Genomic DNA, 25,642 nt, shown 5'->3' with positions numbered 1-25,642 from the left:
GGCTGCTTATTTTGTCTGTGAGGGAAGAAAAGAAACAGCTGCTGTTTGCTTTCAGTGAGTGAGAGAGAGGGATGGGGGAGGGAGGGGGTCGGAACTTGCAAGGCAGGGAGCTGACGCAGTGTCGGCTCCAAAAATCCTCTCCCTCTCTCTCTCCCTCTCTCCCACGCTCCCTGTCACACTCCACCCCCTCTCCCCCTTTTTGAAAAGCACACTTCAGCCACTTGAATGCTGTGATAGCTGCCCATAATGCACTGCTCCCAATGTCACTGCAGATGCTGCAAATGTGACCATGACAGTGCACTGGCAGCTGTCAGTGTGGACAGACCGTAACACTTTCCCTACTCAGCTGTACGAAGACAGGTTTAACTCCCAGCGCTGTACAGCTGCAAGTGTAGCCATACCCCAAGGCTGAGATCCTGCAAAGAGAACTGTGTATGCCAATCCTTGCTCTCACTTAGAGCCTCACTAATATCAATGAGGCTCTGTATGGAGACCCATTGACTTCAGCGGGACTCCTGATGGGCCTAACGATCTGCCTGTGTGGTTCTGTGCAGGATCAAGACCCAATTATCCAATATGTAAACTCAGGAAGGGGTGGGACAGAACTGAACATGAGTGTGAATGAACAGAGACGTTCCAACTTGTGTCGTCATTTTAGTTCGACTTTCACTGAGTGTCTTTGTGTCTGAAGTATGGATTAGATACCTAACTTTAGGCCTTTATTTTAAAAATTTGAAATTTTATCTTAAGAAGTTTAACCCTTCTCTGCAATTGCATAGGCTTCTTGAGAGAAGTGTGTTTTATTCAGGGGTGGCTCTAGGGGTTTTGCCACCCCAAGCAGGGCGGGCAGACTGCCTCCGGCGGTTTGCCTGCGGAGGGTCCGCTGGTCCCGCGGCTTTGGCGGACCTCCCGCAGACGTGCCTGCGGGAGGTCCTCCAAAGCCGTGGGACCAACGGACCCTCCGCAGGCAAACCGCTGGAGGCCGCCTGCCTGCCGCCCTCACGGCGCCGGCAGAGCGCCCCCCGCGGCTTGCCGCCTCAAGCACGCGCTTGGCGTGCTGGGGCCTGAAGCCACCCCTGGTTTTATTGAGAAACCTGGAGAAGGAAAGGATTTGTAAAAAAAAATGGAACAATCATTTAAAAAGCTAATATAACGGATCAAAGAGAGCAAAACATGATCAACATTCAAGCATCATGAAAAGAAAGGGTTATGGAATACTGTGCATGTTGTAGGTGACTTAAGTATTCACTACATAATTCCGCAAACTAGATTTCAAAGTTAAAAGTTCAGTTTTACTTGGAAAGCAGGTATATTAAAATGTTAGCTTTTTGCCCATAGATTCATAACTTTTTAAGGCCACTGAAATCTGGTTTCCCTGTATTTTTGGTGTCATTTCTGTTCACTTTTAATGGCAGAAAAGATTTTCCTGCTTTGATTTGTTTTGATCCAGAGCTAACCAACAAATCAGATTGCACAGGCCTTGCTCTGGAGATCATACACTCTAAACTTAGAAAAAGCACAACAAGGAAAGATGAAGAATGGGGGTCTATGTGCAGAAGGGGTACATAATATGTGTTAAATTTGTTTGGCTGTGCATATTTCATAAGGTTACAAGATTTTTTTGTGTGCACATGTCTAAAAATATATACCAGTATGTGTGTGTATGTTAATAACTTTGATTCAAATTCCTATTATCCCTGCAGGGCCAGTCCAGCTATGGTGGACATCTGTCTATTGCTTCTTGTGCATCAACATGGTTATTTATTAACTTTTTTGCATCTGTACAATCTGACTCACAGCAGTGAGTTAACATCTGTGTCACTGATGGCCAAACTGTGTCAGCAAGAACTTTTTTCCTGATGGTGATGTGTGAGGAGGAAGGAGCCCAGATTGAGCTTACAGTTGAGGGGAAATATATTTTTATTTATAAATGGAGTACATTTGATATGGAAATCACTGAAAAACAATAAACCACGGAATCTCGTGATTTAAATTTTACAGCTACTTAGCTAAACTTAGCTAAACGTTTGAAGCCCTGAACATTGAAATACAATCTCCAAACCTGCCCTGGGAAGCCTTAAGGTCTCTGGTTTCTTCTAAGAATTGCCCCAAGAAATTGTTTTTAATGTTGTAACAACTGTGGCTTAGATATTGGTTGTATAATGGCAACTACAATGTTGGAATTGTGATAATAACTGGTTAATGGTTGAGTAGGGTGACATCTGGTCCTGTTTTTAAAGGGACAGTCCCATTTTTTGGGACTTTTTCTTATATAGGTGCCTATTACCCCCCCCCCCACCTCCTGTCCTGTTTTTTCACAGTTGCTATCTGGTCACCCTATGGTTGAGGATGGTCTGAGAAGTATCTGTGTAAACCGCATTTCTCAGTACAACAGAAAACAATTGCAGGAGCTTTCTTGTGGATCTGATTTTTTTTTTTTTACTTCAACTGAATATTTCTTTAAAAAAGCATCTTGGAAAAAACTCTGAAATATTATTTTGTAAGCTGTCATGCAGATACAGTGCTTGTAAAAAGTGCCAGTTTATGCCAGTGAGTGAAGGCCGCTAGCTACAGAACATCGGGAGTGGTTGTGTTTAGGACTGCTTGTGCCTGTAAATTTACTTATGTATAAGTGTTCATAGGATGGGGGTCATAGTCATTAGGCTATGGAGACATCTTTTTTTTTGTTAGTGATCTTAGTTTATTTGTATGCACTTCTGAGGTGGCTATGAAGGTCAGAGGGCTTGTATGAGAAATGTGTTTGAATTATTGCTGCAATTCTGAAGTTATTGTGTGTGGAATAGTTTCTTGCTCAGTCTCTAAGTGAAAGAGAATGGTAAGTAAGCAGGCCATTCATTTATAACAGAAGAATGACAGGCAGAATGGGAGTGACTTGATGGTATACAATATCAGCTGTCTATACTGAGAATAGATTAATAGGATATTAAGACAGATATCCTTAGGATGAGAGCAGGGAAGGTGGAGGGGACTGTCTGTCATAAATTTCTTGAGGAATAGATTGACACCACAAGGCTTTCAGATTTCGTGGAATATAACTGTTGGAACACACAACTTACAACACTGCTGACAATTGACTTAAAACTGGTTCTGTGCTGTTTCAGGAACAGTATTTCCAAATTCAGGATTTTCTGTTTAATCTGTTTGTTTTAAATTCTTAAAGGGAACGGGAGAGGGAAAGACATAGGCATCGTGATAGCCGAGGATCACCATCTTCAGAGAGGTCCTACAAAAAAGATTACAAAAGGACCGGGAGGTAAGATGGGATATTTTGATCTTGAAAGTCTTATCAGGCTGTGCATGTGTACATGTACATATATTTGCCTCAAGACGGAAAAGATTCAGTCCTGGCCTGGTAACAGCTTTCCTTTATATGAAAATGTCATAACTTTAAAGTTTGATATCTTGAGGCCCTTCAAAGCTAGAAACAGGAAAATTATACCATTGGACAGTGGACTTCCCTGCTGCACAGTGGGATCCCCTCAGCACCCACTGCTAGCCTATAAGGTACCCAGATCACAGAATTTAAAATCTTGACATTGTTACATGTAGAATGACTGTTTTAGTTCATTTTAGAGCTCTTTATGGCTTTGTCTGAGCTCTATATTGCTGGCCTCATGTTAGCTTTATTGGTTTTATAGGTGGAGGGATACAAAAAATAGTCCCAATAATGTTTTGAAAACTTCCTAAAACATTACTAAGACAGTTTTCACATATTACACAGAGTGACTAGGGAATATATGAAAATCTGACGTGGTGAAAAAGGGTTCTTTCTACGTGAATAATATGACCATTCCATACTCATGCTGATAAAATTTTGATGTCAGTCTTCCCTTTTTAAAAAACAAAAACAAAAATGTTTACTTTTTCAGAGTATGGCTGATTTGCTTCAAACCTTTAAAACAAAGCTAAACCAAAAAAAACCCCTCCAAATCTCATTTGATGTAAAAATAAGCATTTTTAGGCTAAAATGAGGTTTTTTTGAGAGTTACAGTGTGGTCAAAAATAGGCCTTAAAATTACAAAGGGCTTTCAGTCTTAACGCCAGAGTTCCTGCTAAATGACTCCAAATACTAGATTTGTACCAAAAGCTAATATTTACTGTTGAAAGTTAGCCTCTTAAAATAAGGAAATACCAAGTGAACTCTACTACAAGTCATATGGTAAAATGACCTATTGATTTGAAGTAAACTATTCATTTTGTATTATAGCTATATCAATATTAAAAAACAAAACAACTTGTGATTGACTTTCTTTCTTTTCTCCCATTGAAGCCGATCCCCCAGCCGAGAGAGAAAGAGACCTCGATGGGAGGAGGAGAGAGAGAGATGGTCAGAGAATCAGAGTGCCAGTAAAGAGAAGAGTTATACCTCTATTAAAGACAAAGAGCCAGAGGAGATCATTTCAGAAAAAAATGAAGAGGAAGAGGAAGAATTGCTCAAGCCTGTGTGGGTTCGTTGTACCCATTCAGAAAGCTACTATTCAAATGACCCTATGGATCAAGTGGTACGTCTATGAAGATCCCTCAGTTACTATGTACTATCCTTGTATACAATGATTACTACAAGCATTTTAACAGCTTTACATTTTTGTTTTATCCAGTGCTTAATGCTCCCCAATTTTCTTTTCCCTGTAGTTTTATTTTCATCACTCTTCAGTTATTTGTATTTTGGTAATATAATCCGCAGATGCAAATATCCGCAGACCATGTTTGTGGATAGCGGATGGATGCAGATCCAAATTTTATATCTAGAGGCCTGCAAATCTGTGGATCTCTGTGGACCATGTTTGCAGATCGTGGATTGGATGCAGATGCCGATTTTGTATCCGCACAGGGCTCTACCGATAACTACAGTGTACAGTTGAATGCACTTCTCTATCGTCAGGGTCAGCTGGTGAAAGGATGCCTTTACGTATGTCCCAGTGATTTTATACAAAGTTCCCATGCTACATTGGACCGTTTCTAGGAAATGTTTGTTGTTTTGTTGATTTTCTTTCATTTGTTCATTCTGGAATGATGAAACCACACCATATTTTAAGACATTAATATTGCAAAGCCTCTGTCGCAGGGCAAGTATGCCCTGTCAGGGGAACTGTCTTGGATGCAGGGCAGGATGGCCTAATAGCCGAAGTCAATGGGGCCACCCTTTAGTGCAGGCTGGGGTGGTATGGTCTTAGGGCTGAACTCAATAGGACTGCTTGTCTAAGTGAGGCAGTATGGCCTGGTGGACATGTTACCCAGGGTTCTTTCAACTGAAAGCTCTGGGTAACTTTTACTCTGTGTGAGGCGGTGTCAGGAAATAAATGAGGGGGGACACGGCCGTCCGATCGATAGATGGCTGGCACAAACAGGACAACATGAGTACTTTCACTTACAGATACACTTAGTCTCAAGCACTTACACATGTCCGCAACAAGTTAGTAAAACACCCCCAACCCTTGATAATTACCAAAGCTGAGTGTGGCTCTCGAGTGAAACAGTGGCAGGCTTCCGGTGGCCAAATCTTCCGTCTGCTGGTGGGGACCGCAAGATGTATCCAGAGGGAGAGTCCAAAAAGGATCCCCAAACAAGTCCAACTATCTCAAGCTTTTTCCCTTGTTTATACATTAGTAATAGAATGACATGTCCCTTAAAGAAAACTTGTAAAGCAAGCAGTTCCAATGGGCAAGCAAGAGGCTCCTTCTGATTGTTGATTAACCAAGTGTGGGTTCTTCCAGAGTTTGCAGCCTTGAGACCCCAATACACACTCCTGGGGCACACTCCTGGGGCACATCCTGCTCTTTTAAAATGCATGTATCAGCAACTTCAACACAATTCTTATCAGGAAGGAAGCGGGGTCAGGCTGCCCTTTCTGTGGCACCTCAAAACCCTCTCACCTCCTGCCTTGGTCAAGTTGAGACTGCTGAATGGCCAATTTACAGCTTGCTGACTAGGCTGCCTTTAACAATAAGCCATAGTGGTTTCAGGCACTTTGCTGGTTTGCCAAAGTCTCCCCGTACAGGCAGGCAGGGGGTGGTTCAGTGGCTGGGGTAGGGAGACCTAGGCCCTCCCTATTCCACCAGCCCAGGGCCCTATCAGCAGCAAGTGTATCCGCCATGGAGTCAGAGGGGATCCCTTCAAAACACACTGACTCTGTTCCTGGTTCCACAATCGGATCAATGTCTATTTCCCCTGGGCTACTTCCTGCCCTGTCTTCCTGTGCTGTAGTCCACAGGTCCTCTGTATCTCTAGGGTCATTGACCGGTGAAGTTCCTGATGACTCGTTTCCCTAGTGGGCTTCCATGGGTATTTGCCTGGATCTCAGTGTGTCTGGCCTGATCCTCAGTGGGAGCCCACAACACACATTCATAGAATGTCAGGGTTGGAAGGGACCTCAAGACGTCATCTAGTCCAACCCCCTGCTCAAAGCAGGACCAATCCCCAGACAGATTTTTGCCCCAGTTCCCTAAATGGCCCCCTCAAGGATTGAACTCACAACCCTGGGTTTAGCAGGCCAATACTCAAACCACTGAGCTATCCCTCCCCCACATTCTCTACTCCTGGGGGAATTCTGTGCCACTGTGTGTGCACAGAATTTATGTCCCCTGTAAATTTCTTTGCTTCCTCACAGAAAAATGACTTTCTGATGGGGAAGCAAAGGGAAGCCACAACAGTGGTCATGTGACCCTCCCCAGCAGTATGTTTCGGCAACCCAGGACAGCCGGAAGAGAGGTAAATCACTGTTGTGCAGGCAGCGGACTGGTGAAAACCTGGCTGGTGGCTCCTACTGTGTGCCAGCCTTAGCTGCTAGTCCCTGCTGCAGAAAGCTCTGCAAACTCCCACCTCTGTGCAGCCAATGGCCTGTGCTCTCCAATGCCATGCTGGAGCCTCCACATTTATTTGACAAATACAATTTGCAGAATTTTGCAGAATTTTAAAATATTGTGCACAGAATTTTTATTATTTTGGAGCATAATTTTTAATTTTTTTGGTGCAGAATGCTCTCAGGAGTAGTCCTTAATGATCAGCCCAGACTGAGCTGGGCTGCTCACTATTATACTGAGGTCTCAGTTGGGACAAAGGGGCATGGCTTCCACAGCCCACAGAATGGTGTTAACCCTGACCTGTCCAGTGCGGGGCAGTTATACCCCATCGCAGCCTCCTTAAATTTTCTGTTTGTTTTATTTTTGGTTTGTTGTCATTATCAGGGGGACTCCACGGTGGTTGGAACAAGTCGGCTCCGAGATTTGTATGAAAGGTTTGAGGAGGAGTTAGGAAAGCGACAAGCAAAAGCCAAAGCAGCCCGGCCACCATGGGAGCCACCAAAGACCAAACTCGATGAGGACTTAGGTAAATGCCACGTTGGCGAAGACCTGAAACCGAGTAATGAACAGTGACTACATTCTTTATATCAGTTTGTATGTTCTTTTGTGTGAATATATGCTGGATGATGTTTTCAAAAGTGCTCGGCATCAGCCTAACTGTCCTCCCATTGAAATCAGTGGGAGTCTTACCATTGCCTTCGGTGGGAGTGGAATTATGTCAACACTTGGGTGCTTTTGAAAACCGCACCCTTTGTGTATTAGGCGTTATCTTTAAAGTGTCAAATTGCAGGCTATTGTGGCAGCTGAAAATAAGATCATTGCTCAAGTACAATTGAAAGATGGTTGAAGAAATGGCATATGCATTTTAAACATATACTGTTTTACTGTGGCTCTCTGTTTAACATGAGGTAAAAAACTTGCTAATTAGCACATCATTACTCTGCATGAAATATTGTTGGTCACTCCCCAGCTCAAGGCAAAGATTGAATAGAGGAATGCTATAATAAGTCTCAGAATGCTCAGAAGTCAATTATTTTTGTAAAACACGTTTGCTCTTTGTCTGTCTAGCACCCAAAAACATGTTAAGCCAGTCACAAATCAAATGAGATCTGGTCTTTGCTCTGAAGAGCTCACAGTCTAATTTTAGGAAAGATACAATGTGATGGTCTCTCAAATAGGTAGAAAGGGAAGACAAGGAGAACAATCATAAATTCACATGGTATCTAAGGATGGTTATGATTCTGATCCTACATGATGGTGAGAGTTGCTGCACTCCCATTGTGGATTAGTCTTACACTGCACATCTTGATGGTTTCATTATGTTCAAAGTACTGGGTTTTGAAATACATTTTAACTTACAGAGTGATGGTTCATAGGCTGAGAATTTTGTACTGCAGTATATTTGCTAAAATATGATATGTCATAACTAGAACTTAGATGATAAACAGTAAAGATAAATGAGCCCAAGTACATACTTGTGGTGGTATCCTTTTTGCATTTATTTGCTAGGGACCCTGTCTTCCTCCCCTTGCAGTTTTTGCATTTACTTCAATAGGAGCATTGTTGGACCCTTGCTTATTATTTATTAAACTTCAGTGATTTCCACTGTCTCACTCAGTCCTTGGTATTAATTAGTGACATTCACCTCTATATCTAGGTAGCTTGACGTTACATTTTTTTTATTCAAGTTTTATATCTATGATGGGTAAACAACTGAGCTGCTCAAAAGTGAACCTAGTCATATATATCTTTATTTTTTCATGTTATTTTGCCATAAATATAGCGTAATACAATCAGTGAGATGTTAGCAAAGTAAAATGACATCCCAGGGAGACACAGAAATAGATATGGATTTTAATTTAAAAAATGTATTAACTATTCTAAACATAGTAAATGTACTTTTTGGTCTGTGCTGTATATACAGGGTGAAATTTACCCAAGAGTGGAGGGCCCATTGAAAAGCCTGCGCATCTTTTAGCCCCTGCGGGAGAATAGTTTCATGCAGAGGTGTCTGCCTTCCCTGGGCACCATGGGTGGTGCTGTTGGCAGTGAGGAGGGGGACAGGCTACTAAATTTATCCTACTTGTATGCAGTCAGTTGCCTAGCGGGCACAGAAAGGCTTTCACCACTGTTCCAGTCTGCAGCCTGAATCAGTTAGCCATGCAGACCTGGGGGCTTGTATGTTTGCACTCTCTTGTGGTGTCAGCACGAGCCTTTCCCACAGCCTGATTCAAACGTAGGCTTGGCAGAATTCAATTTTTATTCTTTTACTGCTTTGATAGCTCATATTGATGTTTGTATTTAAGCATTTTTTGAAATTTTATCCATTTAATTTTTTCACACTTGTGCAAAACTATGGGTTTTAAGCATTTAATTTTATTTTTAGTGATTTAAATTTTTACAGTTGTGGAAAATAATGGGAGGGGTCAGATAATTATTTAATGGCTGTCGATGTTGAGATTCAAAATGTTAAAGCTTTCTAGAAATCAAAGCACAAATCGTCAATATCACATATCAAAATATACAAAGTAAATTGCCTTAAATCAAACTCTGATAAGTCCTCATGCAGCATTTTTCTTCCCTTGCCTATTGGTAAATTTTGATTTTTATAAATAGATTTTTTTTTGTCGATTTGTATGTGCATGGTGAAATCAATATTTACCAACATTTACAGATAAAAGTCCAGTCCTTTAAAGCCTACTTATATGGGGTTTGGCAGGAGGTGTTAAATTTCCACTATAGAAAACGGCTCCCTTCTGCTTCGGTTATTGCATATAATGTTATTTGAAGGGGGAAACCTCCTTCAGAGAACCAGAGCAAAAAGAAGACAAAAATAAGAGTCCTGTAGTAGTCCTGGAAATACTGGGATTTCAGAGGAATTAAGTTTAGCTCTCCCTTCAGGCAGGGTTTTTTTTTTGTTTGTTTGTTTGTTATTTTAAGTGACTAAGGAAATTTCTGATAAACTCCTAAACTATCACCAGCTTGTGAAAAGCTAATCTCACTCCATAAAATGCTAGAGCTTTCCATGGACATCTTGAATTCTGAACTATTGTGTGGCCTTCAGTTCCCCAATTTAACCTTACAGGTCCAGGAACATTGCTTTTTTGCATACACCCTTTTCAGAGTGGGGGGAAAAAAAGAAATTGGTTAATGGTTATCGACGAAAAAATTAAATAATCTTGGTTACAAACACAAATATATGCAGTACTATTACCATAACTAATGTGAACCTGAAACAACTTGAAAAGAAACAAGCTCTGTTTAGTTGACCGTCAGTGTGCATGATCATGAATGTAGATGCAATGTACATGTTTTCAGTCTTTTTAATTAATTAATTAATTTTTTTAAAGATTTTACTTGTGTGGATTGTAAATTCATAGTCCTCTTCCCTGCAGTCCTTTAGCTTCAATTGTGAACAATTGTGATTGGGAGCATAAAAAGTGGTCTTCTGAATTTACCAAGTTGACCAAGAGAGCATAGAATTGCTCTCTTAGTCAGCTGGTTAGATTATTCCACTTGTGTGGGCAAACAAATTCAGTTAATGCAACTTTCAATAATCTTAGCATTTGCTGTCACTCTTTAAATTAAAACTTTATTGCTGTCCTAGGATTCATAAGAGCCACTCCAAATGTTATGTTTCAGAGTAGCAGCCGTGTTAGTCTGTATCAGCAAAAAGAACAAGGAGTACTTGTAGCAACTTAGAGACTAACAAACTTATTTGAGGATAAGCTTTTTTGCGCTAAAGCCCACTTCATCCACTGCATGCATCTGATGAAGTAAGTGGGCTTTAGCCCACAAAAGCTTATACTCACATAAATTTGTTAGTCTCTAACGTGCCACAAGTTCTTGTCATTCTTTTTTCGGAATGTTATATAAGTCTTTGATAATTTGCAGATCTATATGATGCTTGCTTGGATATTAGAAAATTCCTTGCTGTTTTGGAAAAGAATGAATGGGGGTTTTTTTCAACTAACCTTATTTTTACGTTTGAACCAGAGAGCTCCAGTGAGTCTGACTGTGACTCGGATGACAATAGCAGCTGTTCTAGCAGTTCAGATTCTGAAGTGTTTGATGTTATTGCGGAAATTAAGCGTAAAAAAGCTCACCCTGATCGTCTGCATGAGGAGCTCTGGTACAATGACCCCGGACAGGTATTGTGTGAAGAACATTCACTGTGTATTTAAAAGGTTTGTTCTGGGAGCCATTCAGATCTACAGATCAGAATATACCAGATGACACCTGTTGTCTCCTGTGCAAATTGATATTTTTTTCATCCTTTCTAGATTATATTTTATTGTTGTTCAGTGCACATTACTTTCAATCTCAGGAGTTAAATTAAAACCCTAGAACCCTAGAGATTCTTCACCCTGAATCATATTTGACTGTATTTGTAAACTCTGCATTACCAGCAATGTAATGGTGCTATTCTGTTAGCCTAGCAATAGAGGCACAAAGATAAATGCCGGGATGAGGGAGAGAGAGAGATTGTAGAGCTGCTTTACAAATGACTCACCTAAGAGCTCTTACTGTATAATGATAAATAATGCCTTAAATATGCTATTAATGCTCCTAATTTCTTGCCTAATGGTTCTGCTGTAATTGCATGCAGATTATAGTCCTCGTTAAATGTAATTGGTGAGCTTATGAAATGTTGTTTGAATATATATGTTACACAGAGATCAGGCGGTTCTTTGCAAATTTGCCATCTCCATCTTTCTTTTTTAACTCTTTTATGGTTCCTTCTAACTCCTTATCAACTGGCACCCCCAGTACACTTGTTTTTCCTGCCTTTTATTTGAGGCATGAAACTAGAAGGCCACAAATTATAATGGCAGAAGATACTGCAATGCACATTGCTGCTGTGAGAATTCAAAGATCTGTTGACGCTTCCATTATAAGGTCTCATTTATGCCTCTAGGGTTAAAAAAAATGAATAAAACACAACCCAAAATTATAGAACTATTGAGATATTTAACTGAGAAAATTATGTTGAACGAATATATATAGATATAATAGAATCCTCAGTGTGAAATGTTTGCCAAATAGAGAGAGGTGAAGAGCCATGAAGTGAACAGTATCAGAAATGCATGGTTATTTCCATGAATTTATCTTGTTACTTCTTCCTAAGGGATATCTGAAAAAAGTTCCAAAAAAATCATGATGGCCTTGCCAATGACATACTTTTTATATCTGAGTTTTATTAGATACGGAACAATTTTATTTTGAATAGCGTGCTTTCCCATAATTTTGGTCAGTATTCTAATGCAAAAGTGATAGGCTTATAAATGCCTTGGGTGGATATCCCAAAATGCTTTACAGACCCTCACTCCCACAAAACAGGAATGAACGTCAAGCAAGTCTTGCACAAAAAAAAAAAAACCCAATCCAAGCCAAACAAAGAAGCCTGACAGCGTAATTTTTGTGTAAACCACTCTCCCTTCTTGCCTGTCATCTATCCCTAATTCATGTCATGTTGTATCTAACACACATTGCAAGCACTTTTGGGCCTTACTGGTGACCTAGCTTCTGTGTAAATCCCCAGGCATACACTTAAGGTGGTATATTCAAATACAATTTAATAATAAGAGTAAATGCCAAGATTTTCAAAAGCGGCTTGTGGTTTTGAGACACCTTGGAGGGCCCTGATTTTCATGAAGTGTTGAACTAATTGAGTGTTTATTGTATTATTTATCTCTCTTGTCTCTGATATGTAAGATATACAGGCAAGTGAGAAAATGTGCTTTCAGCTTAGTCTTGACATGAGAATATTTTGCCAATGTTTATTTAGCACACTTGTTCTTGAAGGATTCCAAAGTGTGTCAAACTGAATAAGAGCAAAATGCCACATCATTCTGATATTAAGGATGCACAGTTAAACGCCCAAAGGTGAGGAAATGCGCACTACATCTTAAGCCCCCTTGCATGCATGTGTTATGACAAAATCTAAGAGGAAAATGATGTCAGCCAAACAGTCAATAGATTAACCTTAAAACTGGGCTGCCTTTTTTTCCCCCCCAGGCCATATGGAGTCCATTCCCACTGTTCATTGTTGGCTCCCTGTCACTGAGACACCCTAGCCTTCTCTCTGTTGGCTGAGGATGTCCCCCCCACCACGGAGCTCTGTTGGGACCTGCAAACTGCTTCTAAAGGTAAGGGGAGTCCCATGGTGGGTTTTTATACACAATTGCAGTTTTTTTAAGTTTTAAAATATATTTATACCTTATAGGGTATAAAATATAATAATTAAAACTTTGCAAAACTGTAAAGGGGTGGAAAAAGAAGGAGACTTAATCTACTTCTATAGGTTGGCTCCAGTCTCTACCGGGGTTCTGTGGTGGGTGTGACATCACAGCCAGAAAGCATGCTAGGGTGTTGCACTAACTGGAACTGCCAGTCTGCAGTGGGCCCAGACTTCACAGGGCTTGGAGGTAAAAAGAAGGTAAGTGTCAATTTTATATTGTGTGTAGTACCCTTCTTGACAGTTATTTGGTATATTCATCCCATAATTCAGAAATGGCCATATTAAAAAAATAAAAAAATCTATGTTCAGGCATCTTTTGAAGTACTCCAGTTATGTCTCTAAAGTGCCAAATAAGACCGCAAACCTACAAATGTTTACACTTGCTTCATTTTGCATACATGAGGTGAAATCCTGGCCTCATTGTAGTCAAATTCCGTGGGACCATTATTTCGCCAACTAAAATACTTGTGTATAAAATAAAGCCCATGAATATATAAAGTGCAGGGTTATTGGCTGCACATAGCAGATCGTTCTAATAAATAAGAAATGGAAAGGCTATACCTTACATGTGATACTGCAGTGGTGTCATTCTGCTAACGTTAGTATCCCTTCTTACACTGCACAAAAATAGTGACAGTCTAATGCTGTTGTGCAGTTTCCTTAGATCAGTCTGTACAAACAGTTTGCTGCTTAAATGGCTGTTCTAAAACCAATAAATCTTGTAAGTATGACAGGCTCTTTGAAGCATCAGCATTCATGATGTTAAAACCAGACATCGTCTCTTGTCTTTTTTTAATAAAAACAGAATCCTGTTTTGTTTTTGACAGATGAATGATGGACCACTGTGCAAATGCAGTGCTAAAGCCAGACGAACAGGAATAAGACACAGCATTTATCCTGGTGAAGAGGTAATGAGTTTTGAATATTGCACTTATAAATGCCATATTGTCAGCAGTAGGCAGGTACTTGTTTTGCTCTGACATAAATTGGAGGAAGTTATTGTTTTAGAGTAAACTATGGTGTCATATTAAATCAGTCAGATTTCTTACCGGTTGTGTAATTTCACATTTAGGATGTGCTACCTGTAATGAAACTCCATATGAAAACTAGGGAAAATAGTTGCTGAGCCTGTGCACTAGCCAATTTCTTCTTAAAGTTTGTGAAACATTCAGCTAAATTAATAACAAAAAAGGCATGAACTACCACTGAGTCACAGATATCAAGGAGATGCACAAGTTATGTTTCTGCTGAGTCTTCCCTGTAGAGGAGGTGTGTAAAGGGAAAGTGAATAAATTAGTTACTTTCTTGCTGATAGTAGCAAGACATGCAATTGCCTCAACATGGAAACGTCTGCATTAGAAACACACAAAAGTGCTATTTTTCTTATGATATAGCAACATTCCTGTGGAAAAAAGATATTGCTGAAGTCTCACTGTTTTTATCTGTAGAGGTAACCGACATGTCGTGATTGTATTTTCTTGTTTTCCCTTAAAATACAAAGAGCTTTAGAGCACATCAGTTTTAATAGAAACCATTTTGTTTTATGAGAACATTAAGAACATTAGAACAGCCACACTGGGTCAGAAGAAAGGTCCATCCAGCCCAGTCTCCTGTCTTCCGACAGTGGCCAGTCCCATTTGCCCCAGCGGGACTGAACAGAACAGGTAATCATCAAGTGATCCATTCCAAGCTTCTAGAAAACAGAGACTAGGGACACCATCTCTACCCATCCTGGCTAATAGCCATGAACTTATTTAGATATTTTTTGAACACTGTTATAGTCTTGGCCTTCACAACATCCTCTGGCAAAGAGTTCCATAGACTGACTGTGTTGTGTGGAAAAAATACTCCCTTTTGTTTGTTTTAAACCTGCTGTCTGTTAATTTAATTTGGTGACCCCTAGTCCTTGTATTACGAGAAGGAGTAAATAACACTTCCTTATTTACTTTACACCAGTCATGATTTTATAGACCTCAATTATATTCCCCCTTAGTCGTCTCTTTTCCATGCTGAAAAGTCCCAGTCTTATTAGTCTCTCCTCCTACAGAAGCCGTTCCATACCCCTAATCATTTTGTTGCCCTTTTCTGAACCATCTCCAATTTCAATATGTCTTTTTTGAGATGGGGCGACCACATCTTCAAGATGTGGGCGTACCATGGATTTATATAGAGGCAACATGATATTTTCTGTCTTATTATCTATCCCTTTCTTAATGATTCCCAACATTCTGTTCACTTTTTTGACTGCCGCTGCACATTGAGCGGATGTTCTCTGAGAAATATACACAATGACTCCAACAGCTCTTTCTTGAGTGGTAACAGCTAATTTAGACCCCCATCGTTATATACGTATAGTTGGGATTATGTTTTCCAGTGTGCATTACTTGGCATGTATCAACATTGAATTTCATCTGTCATTTTGTTGCCCAGTCACCCAGTTTTGTGAGGTCCTTTTGGAGCTCTTCTCAGTTTGCCTAGGACTTTACTATCTTGAGTAGTTTTGTATCATCTGCAAATTTTGCCACCTCACTCTTTATCCCTTTTTCCAGATCATTAATGAATATGTTGAATAGGATTGGTCCCGGTACAGACCCCTGAGGGACACCACTATTTACCTCTCTGCATTCTGAAAACTGACCATTTATTCCTACCCTTTGTTTCCTATCTTTTAACCAGTTACCATCCATGAGAGGATCTTCCCTCTTATCCCATGACAGCTTACTTTGCTTAATGGCCTTTGGTGAGGGACCTTGTCAAAGCCTTTCTGAATATCTATATCGACTGGATCCCCTTTGTCCACGTGCTTGTTTACCCCCTCAAAGAATTCTAGTAGATTGATGAGACATGATTTCCCTTTACAAAACCCATGTTAACTTTTCCTCAAGAAAATACATTCAAGAATTTGTTGTTGTTTTTTTAATCCTACATTCTTAATTTAAAATGTATCTGTATTGTTCAGCCCCTATTTTATAAACGTATTGGTGATTGAAGAATTCATAAAATTGACCATCTTAAAATTATAGTATAGGTACAGTGTTAATTTTCAGCATGGTGTGCTGCATGGCTTTGTTCTTATCCTACAATGGTTTGTATAACTGATCATTCATGAAATTGGTCATTCATGAGGTTCTACTGTTTTTTTATTTTATCATTTTCTCTATGTGTGACTTTCCAAATAAAAATCAAACAAAATAATTGTTTGCTGCTTTTTTTTTGTCTCCCCCTCTTCCCTCCCCCCTTTTTTTTAACTGCAGCTGCTCCCTCTGCTTTGTTGCATTTCAGGATTCATGAACATTTCTGTTTCATGGATTTATTACCCTATCTCAGAAAATTACTCCAGACTGAAGCTTGTAATAAACTATTTTAGACATAGATTAATTTCCCTCATCCCCTCACACAACAGTAAATTTTGTTGAAGGAGAAACATTTTTTGTAGCTGAAAATTTTGAAATCTGACTGACTCACTGTGAGGAGGTAGCTGCCCCTAAAGATGAGGATGCTGGGAATTTTGGGGGCTCATAAAAGTCCATTATAGATTCTCTTAATCTGGTGTGAGCCTCAGAGCACTGAGAACCTAGCAGAAAACAGATCCTACAAGGGCTTCCTTTAATCTAGTTGCTGGTGAGTATTTTTACCCATTAAACCTGCGAGCTTCAGAAGAACCTGAAAATATGAGTCTTGGGAACCTTATATTCCACGGAACCACATGCAGACCTTCCTACATTTAGACATAGCCATTCATGTGTTTTTCATAGGAAGACTGTGTGGTCTGCTAGTTAAAGCAGAACACTGGCAGACCTGGGTTCTTTGTCCGTTTCTGATGCTGATTTACTGTGTGATGCTGGACTAGTCTGATTGATGCCTCAGTTTGTCCACTTGTCAAGTGAAGATACCTGCTTACCTTTGTAGTGAATTGAGATTGTCCAATAAAAAATCTAAGTATAATCTTTATAATTTTTTTAATTAATTGCCTAAAATGAAATTATATTTAAAAGAAAAGCATCTGAATACTTAGATGACTGGCTTCTGTATGCAAGAGAGGTGCATAACAATATGGAGAATATATGAACTGCACTTACATTTTGCCCAGAATAATATCCCTGTGTACGTTTCTGAAGTTAAATAAAAAAGGTATTATGCTATGACTTCCCTCCTCCTCCAAGAATACTTAATTGTGGCTACCTATTTTGTTTATTTTTTTTGTAGTGAACATTTTATGGATGTTAAAAGTGTTTTATTCCCTCATTTTATTTAAATTAACCTTGACTCTGCACATAATTCTATGAATCTTTCTCTTAAAGCCTATTAAGCCATGTCGCCCCATGACCAACAATGCTGGAAGACTGTACCACTATCGAATTACAGTGTCACCTCCCACAAACTTCTTGGTAAGTACTTTATAAACAATTCCAGCCAAGCTTCCCGTTCAATTTATTTTAACGTTGACGTGTCGTGCCACGGCTATCTTAACTTTAACTTCTTTTGTTTTGGGTATTTTTTAGACAGACAGGCCAACAGTTATAGAATATGATGACCATGAATATATCTTTGAAGGGTTTTCTATGTTTGCACATGCCCCTTTGACAAATGTAAGTATATTCATTTTATGCATAGTACTTTTCTAGAAGGTGGGCTATTTCTGCCCTTTTAAATAGCACTTGTATAAATCAGTAGTACGTGTGCTTCTTGTCAATTTCACTTGAAAATGGGAGGGTGACATTTGTGCTAATGAGGCTCAGGTTTTATCCTGACTAATTGGAGTAAGTATTCCTTTCATACTGTGATTGAGGCTGTAGTGTGCAACAGAATAATATTTTTGCATGTGTCAAGATTTGGGAATGAGATAAAATGTGGATAACTTGTTAAAACTATTAATTGGATTTAAATTGGATGAACTTTTTGAGTTGGCAAAGTTAATAGAAAAGGAAAACCAATAATTTTAACCGATAACATGGGAATGGATTAGTTCAGATCACGTAGTTTTTAAAACCTTGACTTCAGTAGAATTTTACTAAAAATTTCCAACATTCGTTAAGCTCCCCATCAAATTATTAGTAAAATGATGCATTTTATGGTTTGGTGGGGCTATTTAAAATCAGGTATTTTGCAGCTTCAATGGAATCCTACTCTACATCAAAAATGGGTACTCTGGTATCCCATCATCCTTTTGTTTCTCAAATTCTAAGTATTTTCATCTGATAGTTTTAGAGTTGAAGGCCAGAAGGGGCCACAAGAACATCTAGTCTGACCTCCTGCATATCACAGGCCACCACCTACACACTACACCCAACTACGAAAATTATGCCCAAGTATTACAGCCCTCAAGAGACTAGACTATTATGTACCACAGGCAGGGAATAGGAGGGACCAGCATGCACCAGTGCCGAAGCCCCCACAATTGCTGTGAAGTGATTAAGTGAGATATACCCAGATGATCCCAGCAAGTGACCCAGCCCCCACAACTGAGGAAAAGGGGAAATAAACCAAAGGTCACTGACATTCTGATTTGAGTAGAAGTATAGAAACACTTACCAGGAACTGTATGTTTACAAGAATTAATCAAAGGGATACTGTCAACTTAAAAATCACTCCTCTGCTTACAAATTGTATACCTACTATTGTTACAAGAAACATCTATTCTCTCCCCCCCCAGAACCTGCACGGTTCTCAATGAGAGGATTGGGCCCCAAGAGTATTCTAATTGAAAGAGATTGAGAAGAATATGTCTTCCTTTTTTCAATCTGCTCTCTTGGTGCTTTTGACAGCTCTCTGCGTGTGATCAATTTCACAGTTTCCTCCCTCTAGTCACCTGGGGATTGTTTTCCCCTGTTGTTTCACACAGGAAAATCGACGAGAGTACCACTTTAAAAAGTAGAAAAATGTGATCGTAAAACAAGTATCATGGAGACTAGAACACAGCTATAGTGTAATAGGAAACACATTTTAACTGATTATTTTATTTTATTTTTTTTAATGTGACTAGATTTCAAATTGTCAATTTATTCACAACTTGAATTAGTTTGGTCTCATTACGCAAATAAAGGAACATGTTTACACTGTAGAGTCACACATGAAATAACAGGATATGCCAAACCTGATTAAGAAACAGTGTTTAGAAAAGTGATGGTGCCTGTGAAAGGGCCCCACTGTTCCTTGACAAAAGTAAATGTGATTGGGGTTTCAGCATTCTCTAAAACCTTTTGCTGTGATGGTTCTCTTAGCTCTGGTCTACAAATTTATGTTGGTGTAACTACATCCACACCCCTGAGCGACCCAGGGCACAGCTACACTACAAAATTAAGTCTACCTAACTTACATTGCTTATGCGTGTCTACACTTTGCTCCTTGTATCAGCAATGCGCATCCTCACCAAGAATGCTTGCACTGATTGAACTGTCAGTGTGGGGCATTGTGGGATGGCTTCTGAAAGCCTGCAACAGTTGATGTAAGAAACGTAGTGTCTACACACTGACACTGTGTCAGCCTAACTACATTGACCTAAACTGTATACCTCTCATGGAGGTGGAGTTAATAAGTCAGTGTAGCGGGCGAGTTACATCAGTGGAAGCGAAGTTTTAGTGTAGACATTTACAGAATTAGGTCTACATAAGCTGCCTTGCATCAACCTATCTCTGTAGTGTAGACCAGGGCACAGTTATAACAACCTAATCTCTGGTTTAGACAGTGTTGTGTGTTGACAAGAGCGCTTCTCCTGTTGACATTGCTACTGCCCTTAGAGAAGTGGAGTCCCTCCGCCAATGGGAGAAGCCCTCCTGTTGGTCTAGATAGCGCTACTGCAGCACTGTGAGTGCAGACAAGCCCTTAGTGTTCAAAGGCAATTGTGTCACCCAGTCCTTCCATTTTCACTTTTGGGGACATAGAGCAGAAAGAAACACTTAAGCTTTTTCATTTGGGAAGATACTATACTAAGGATAAAGGAACCACCTTTTCTTTAGAATACAAATTCACTCTAAGTCAAGCATGAGTTGGAGAATTACAGACGAAATGTGTTACAGAAAATTCTTCCACCAGAGGCAAAGAGAATTCACACTGCCCTGTATGAGCTGATACCTGAAGATACTCAACCTACTTCTAGCGTGGAACTTGTCTGTTTTGGGCACAAACCTATTGGAGCCTTGTTTGGAGTTTTCTTCCTGTACCTTTTTTGCTAACTATATGAAAATGGTCAGCAGCAAGTGATAATTCTAACAGATTGCTCTTTACTGCAGACATATGGTCATAAAGCAACATCATGCAGTCTTTTCTGATATCAACAGGATACTAGATAGGCAAGGCCTTCACAAGGAGAATGCTCTTGCTGTACTGTAAGGCTTTTGACAGCAATTGTGAGGGAATTGCCATTTCAGAGGCATTTCAGAATATGCTTGATAAATAGCAGATGGCTAAGTGTAGCATCCACATGGTTCTTTGCAAGAATGGAGATAATATAACAAAATATTTTAATGAGACAAATTTCTACAGCTGAGGAGGCTTCACTTGCACCCTGCAGCTCTGTAGCAAAGCTGCGTTATTAGCCAAGCTGGACAAATATTAGATAAAATGATAAGTCAAATCATAGATGTTCAATGAATAATGCATCAGTTATTCAACCAGCTTTATAACAGCATTATTCTTTGAATACATTATTCAACAAATAGCATTCTTCCAGCTTTTTTAAGTGCAGCTGTGCATGGGAAACTTGTTCCTAGTTATTTGGAAGTTGCTCACCTGTTTTAAGAATCCTCTGTTTGGTCTCTTTATTCTGCACAGAAGACAAATGGAAATAGTCCTGGCTGTTAAGCAGCTGATCCAGAAAGTCCTGACTTGGTCATCTTTAGACATCTATTGAAAAATAGACTCTCACAATATTTTAAAGCACTGTTGAAATAAATGTGACTGCTTATTTTTTCCCCAAACGTTGAGTAACATATCTTAATGTCCTGATTCTTAATTTCTATTGAAAGGTATCCAGTATCAAATACATTTGAAGAAAGGGATTTGTCATATTTTTAATTTAATATTGGTAATCTGTAGGTGATTTCGTTTCTGAATAAACAAGTTCATAATAGGGGGAACATCTACAAAGATGGTTGCATCTGGAATCTTCCTAGTAACAACTATACTTGGTAGATGTAGCCTAAAGATTAACATTAGTGAGAGATGTGTATTTTGGGTGGGGAGGAAGGGATGTAAGCCCAGGGTCACGGTGCTGGAAGCAGATGCAGGCAGACAGGAGCTTGTACTTGTGAATTGAATTCAGCATGCCTCTTTGCAGGTACAGAGATCCATTGCAGGATTGGGGCCTTAAATTGTTTCAGTTTCATGAATCGCTGATCATTACGAGGTGGTCTCTTATATTTGCACGGACAGTGAAAGTTTCAGCCATGTTGACTTAAAAATGGCAAGAATTTAAGTTCTCTCATGGCTCACTGGATTAGAAAGACATGCAATTGTGTGTGTACTGGATTGCCTGCTTGCTTTTTGCACCAAAACCTTTAGAATCCAAACTGTAAAGCTAAATTTTAAGATCAGTGAAAATGACACTACTAATCATTGAAAGTGTAATTTAAATATTCTTTTAATATTTCAGTGCTACACTTGAGTGGAGTCTTAGTAGTGAGTGTTACAAACCTAAAAAGAAATTGTCAAAGTATTTTTCACAATTGAAGTTAAAACTGGCTGTTAAAAAGCCCCTTGAAAGCACAAAACTGCAATCCTGTCCTTCCCTCTTCCCCCCCCCCCCACCAATTTTGTATTATATAGGAGTCCTAGTTATACAATTCTTGTGATTACTGGGGTGTGATAGGGTTCTTTTTTACTGAGGGGAAGGAAAATAAACCTTTAAAGGGATGCCATCATCTTGAAGACTATGTTTCCATATGAAAATTCATCCAACACTCTCCTCTTTCCCCAAAAAAATCTCTAACTATAACTGATAGAGATTACAGAAAAAAAAAGTTCTCTCTCTTCAGTGTGTTTACTTGATGTGTTTGACAGCACTTTGTATACAGTCAGTTGCATTTCCTGTCTTATGTGCTAGCATTATGACATGTGTCTCATGCCCTGATCTGAGAGAGCTAGTGTATTTACTAGTAACAACTACAGTAAAGCTGAAACTGAAGAGGCTGCAGTCAAAAATGAAGGAGAAGGAGAAATGAAGAGTTTGGCCCAAGCATGTGTGGTAGTTATTTTGAGCCTGCCCATTGTCCTTTCCTGTAAACACCCTCATCGTAATAAGCAGTAGCAGCAGCAGAATAGAAAAAGTTCTGTAATATTTTGACAGGGATATTGGAAAAATATTTGCAAGGGGTATTCTAGTAAATTACAATTTTTTGAAATTGGTCAATTTTTAAAAAAAAATCAGATTGACAGTGTCCCTCTAAAAGAAACAGGGTGGTAAGGGGCAGTCTATGGACTTTGCAAGCTTTTGTACTAAAAAATGATTAAATATTTGGCTTACCAGACGGTATAGTATTTTTTAGCTCTATTTTGTGTAAACCTGTAAATATGTACTGCAAGTCCCTGTGTCATGCTCCCATTACATAAAGATGTGTTAAAACAATGTGGCTAATAAGATTAGTAGTGGGCTAAAAACACTTTTTGCTTCGAGGTCGCTAGACCAGTCTGGCACCCTCTACCATGCACAGTAAATTCATCTACAAATACAATATTTTCAAAATGGGAGAAGAGAGATCTGTTAGTTAATTTTGCTTTTGCTGAAAAAAACACAATTTCCAGTAGATGGCATTGTTTGACCAATGATTCCTGTCAGTCGTATGTTATTTCACAAGCAGAGTTATTATTGTCATCTCTTTCTCTCTCTCCCTCCTGCCCCAAACTTTATGTGAACTCCCTAAGGCAACACTTTTACTAAGTGTCCTTTTCATCAGATGGAAATTCTTAGGAAACATAATTGTATGAGTGATGCAGTCAGCATCATATGTCCTTTCAAACTGAACCGCTCTTCTGTTTTCCTTCCAGATTCCTCTGTGTAAAGTAATCAGATTTAACATTGACTATACAATTCATTTCATTGAAGAGATGATGCCTGAGGTAAGGGTAATTAGTCAAGAGATCAGTTTAGGTTATGAATTGTTGATATGTTTAAAGGATTAACTCTGTAGTATTTAGCTTCATGCACCCTCTGAATGTATAGCTGAATGGAAACCTATGATTTCTACATAAAGCTTTAAGCATATATCTGGGACCCTATATATTGAAAATAAAATTAAGAATACTCAGCTTTAGCCATACCTCTGAACTTTTCAAAGATCTGTACAAATATATTTCAGACAATATGCCTTTGAAATAAGGTAAGTGTCTGTGCTTACTTTACAAATGGGGAAACTGATGCATAATAAGGTGGTGGTTTGCCATGCAAATCGGTGGTGGAACTAAGGGCTTGTCTACACTGGCATTTTACAGTGCTGCAACACCACCCTGAGCGCAGCAAGTTTCAGCGCTGTAAAGCGCCAGTGTAGACAGTGCACCGGTGCTGAGAGCCACGCCCCTCTGCTGCGACCACACAAGCCACGTTAAAGCACTGCCACAGGAGCGCTTTAACGTTGCCAGTGTAGACTAGCCCTAAGACTGGTATTTTACTTTTTTGACACTGAAGTCTGGTCACTAGAACAGGGGTGTCTTTTAATCTAAACTAATGCAAAAAAAAAAATCCCTGTAAATACAAACAAAGCAATTCCAGTTTATAATGTGCTGGTTTGTATTAAGACAGTCTTTAATAAAGCAAAATTTGTGGAGTAAATTGCTGCAATGGAACGTCATGTCTAAGTGTAGATTTACTCTGCATACTAACTACTACTACTACTACTACTAACTACTAAGATAAGATCAATGTTTAGTTTAGTCCCATATATTTACATACTTTTTCGTTGTTATCTTTCCTTTTTCTGTCACTCAGCAGTAGATTTATCTAAATATATGCAAGAGGTCCAAAATCCAAAACATGATTAATGTGGATCTCAGTGTGATTAACTTCCTGATACTGAATCTACTGTGCTGTCTCCAAATCTTGATTTAAAGTAATAAAAGGACAGCAATCAAAATAGGGAACTTGTCTTTGTGGAGTCCTAGTCAATTGCCTGTGCCTACAGCACTACTTGCAAACCCTGTTTAACAAGGCAGCCTTGCCAAAGAGATTTTGTTGGGGTTGGAATTTTTGGTTGGCTTCATATGCATACAGTTTATATTGACTTGAGTTATTTTATATAATTTATATTGACTTGAAATAGTGTTTTTAAGACAGAGTGAAAGACAGCTGAAAACTAGAGTGGCTTCTTTCCCAGTTGAGCTGAGGAATTTCTCTGCTCTTAAAATCATAATCCTCAATTTGTGATGTATTTATTTGTTGCTTAGGTGTGGTGGTGATACCACAAATGATGATTTATAAGCTTTTTAGCAAGAAGATGCAAGAGTGGGAATTATGACAGAGGTGTTTGTAATAAATATATCATCTCTTTAACTTATTCGGGTGAAAGGCTTTTGTGCATAGTAAATTATTTTGCGTCCTGAGCTCATAGTATCTGTCTCCAGTGTGGATTTGGGCCTTTAATAAAGAACACTTAATATGCATTAACATGCTTTCAGAAGAGGCTTCAAATGCTAAGTGATGCTTAAATGAATAACAGACAGTCATATGCCTAAAGATTTACTAATCATTGAGCAGTATCATCTCCAAATTGTATTATTTATGTGTTGAAATATTTGAATAATGATATTCTGGCATTTTTCTTTTCCAGAATTTTTGTGTGAGAGGGCTTGAATTATTCTCTTTGTATCTATTCAGAGATATTTTGGAACTCTATGACTGGAATCTTATAGGTAACTGTACAGTTAAAAATATACACACACAGAAATAGTAAATGTTATTTACGAATTCAGTAATTATGCCTAGGTTTTAAAACATGCTTTGGTTTAAAAAGGAGAACTTGAAATAACAAAATTGAGTGTTTTCAATTTTTAATAGCATGGATAAGTTTCCAGTTTTCTTTTACCAAGAACAAACAGTTGATAAGGGTCCGTTATAGTGGGTGTATAGAAACTAACAGTGCTCAGAGTTGTCATCCAGGTCTCTTAGATAAGACATTTAACACTTCCTTAATTACTCCTACATGATTTTTGTTTTAAACAAGCTGTTAATTATATTATTGCACAATAATGTGTTTGTGAGGCTTTGTTGTCAGGGTGTCAAAAAAAATGCTGTCTTTGCCCTGACAAGCTCACAGGCTGAAGGCATTTGTCCTGTAGTACAATGAAAATACAAAATAGTGTCACCTTGACAGCCACATAGTATTCCTATGCTTACTGAGCTGTCATTATAGCTGAAAATCTTACCAGGATAGGTGGAAAAATACATACATTTTAAGATTGTGACACAACAAAATTTCAGAGTTAAAACTTTTGCTAAGAGAAAACAAGAGAAATTTCAGAAGAACTTCACTTTAAAATAGGTAAATTTCTTTTGGTTCTTGGGTTTTCCTATGAAGATTTATTTAGTACTTGCTGTAACACAGATGCATATAAGTTTAATATTTTGTGTATGCTTCCTTTGGTTAGTTATTGA

General features: G+C 39.0%; 1 protein-coding gene across 3 annotated transcripts in view; it reads left to right on the top strand.

Moving 5' to 3' along the window:
* Window positions 1-25,642, top strand: part of DROSHA (drosha ribonuclease III) — a 113,738-nt gene that overhangs the window by 9,203 nt on the left and 78,893 nt on the right. For 2 of the 3 annotated variants that reach the window (XM_030552229.1, XM_030552231.1), the window contains exons 3-11: window positions 3,182-3,274; window positions 4,292-4,523; window positions 7,206-7,380; window positions 10,818-10,972; window positions 13,890-13,970; window positions 17,364-17,450; window positions 17,565-17,651; window positions 23,044-23,115; window positions 24,819-24,900. In XM_030552229.1, the coding sequence (XP_030408089.1) occupies window positions 3,182-3,274; window positions 4,292-4,523; window positions 7,206-7,380; window positions 10,818-10,972; window positions 13,890-13,970; window positions 17,364-17,450; window positions 17,565-17,651; window positions 23,044-23,115; window positions 24,819-24,900 (1,064 nt within the window). The remainder of the gene's footprint in view (window positions 1-3,181; window positions 3,275-4,291; window positions 4,524-7,205; window positions 7,381-10,817; window positions 10,973-13,889; window positions 13,971-17,363; window positions 17,451-17,564; window positions 17,652-23,043; window positions 23,116-24,818; window positions 24,901-25,642) is intronic. The other variant, XM_030552230.1, reaches the window with a different exon arrangement.

The sequence above is a fragment of the Gopherus evgoodei genome, chromosome 2 (genome assembly GCF_007399415.2).
Source record: "Gopherus evgoodei ecotype Sinaloan lineage chromosome 2, rGopEvg1_v1.p, whole genome shotgun sequence".
In the NCBI taxonomy this organism is placed as follows: domain Eukaryota; kingdom Metazoa; phylum Chordata; order Testudines; family Testudinidae; genus Gopherus; species Gopherus evgoodei.
Note: the sequence above shows the minus strand (reverse complement) of the source record. Positions and strands in the feature narration are given on the sequence as shown.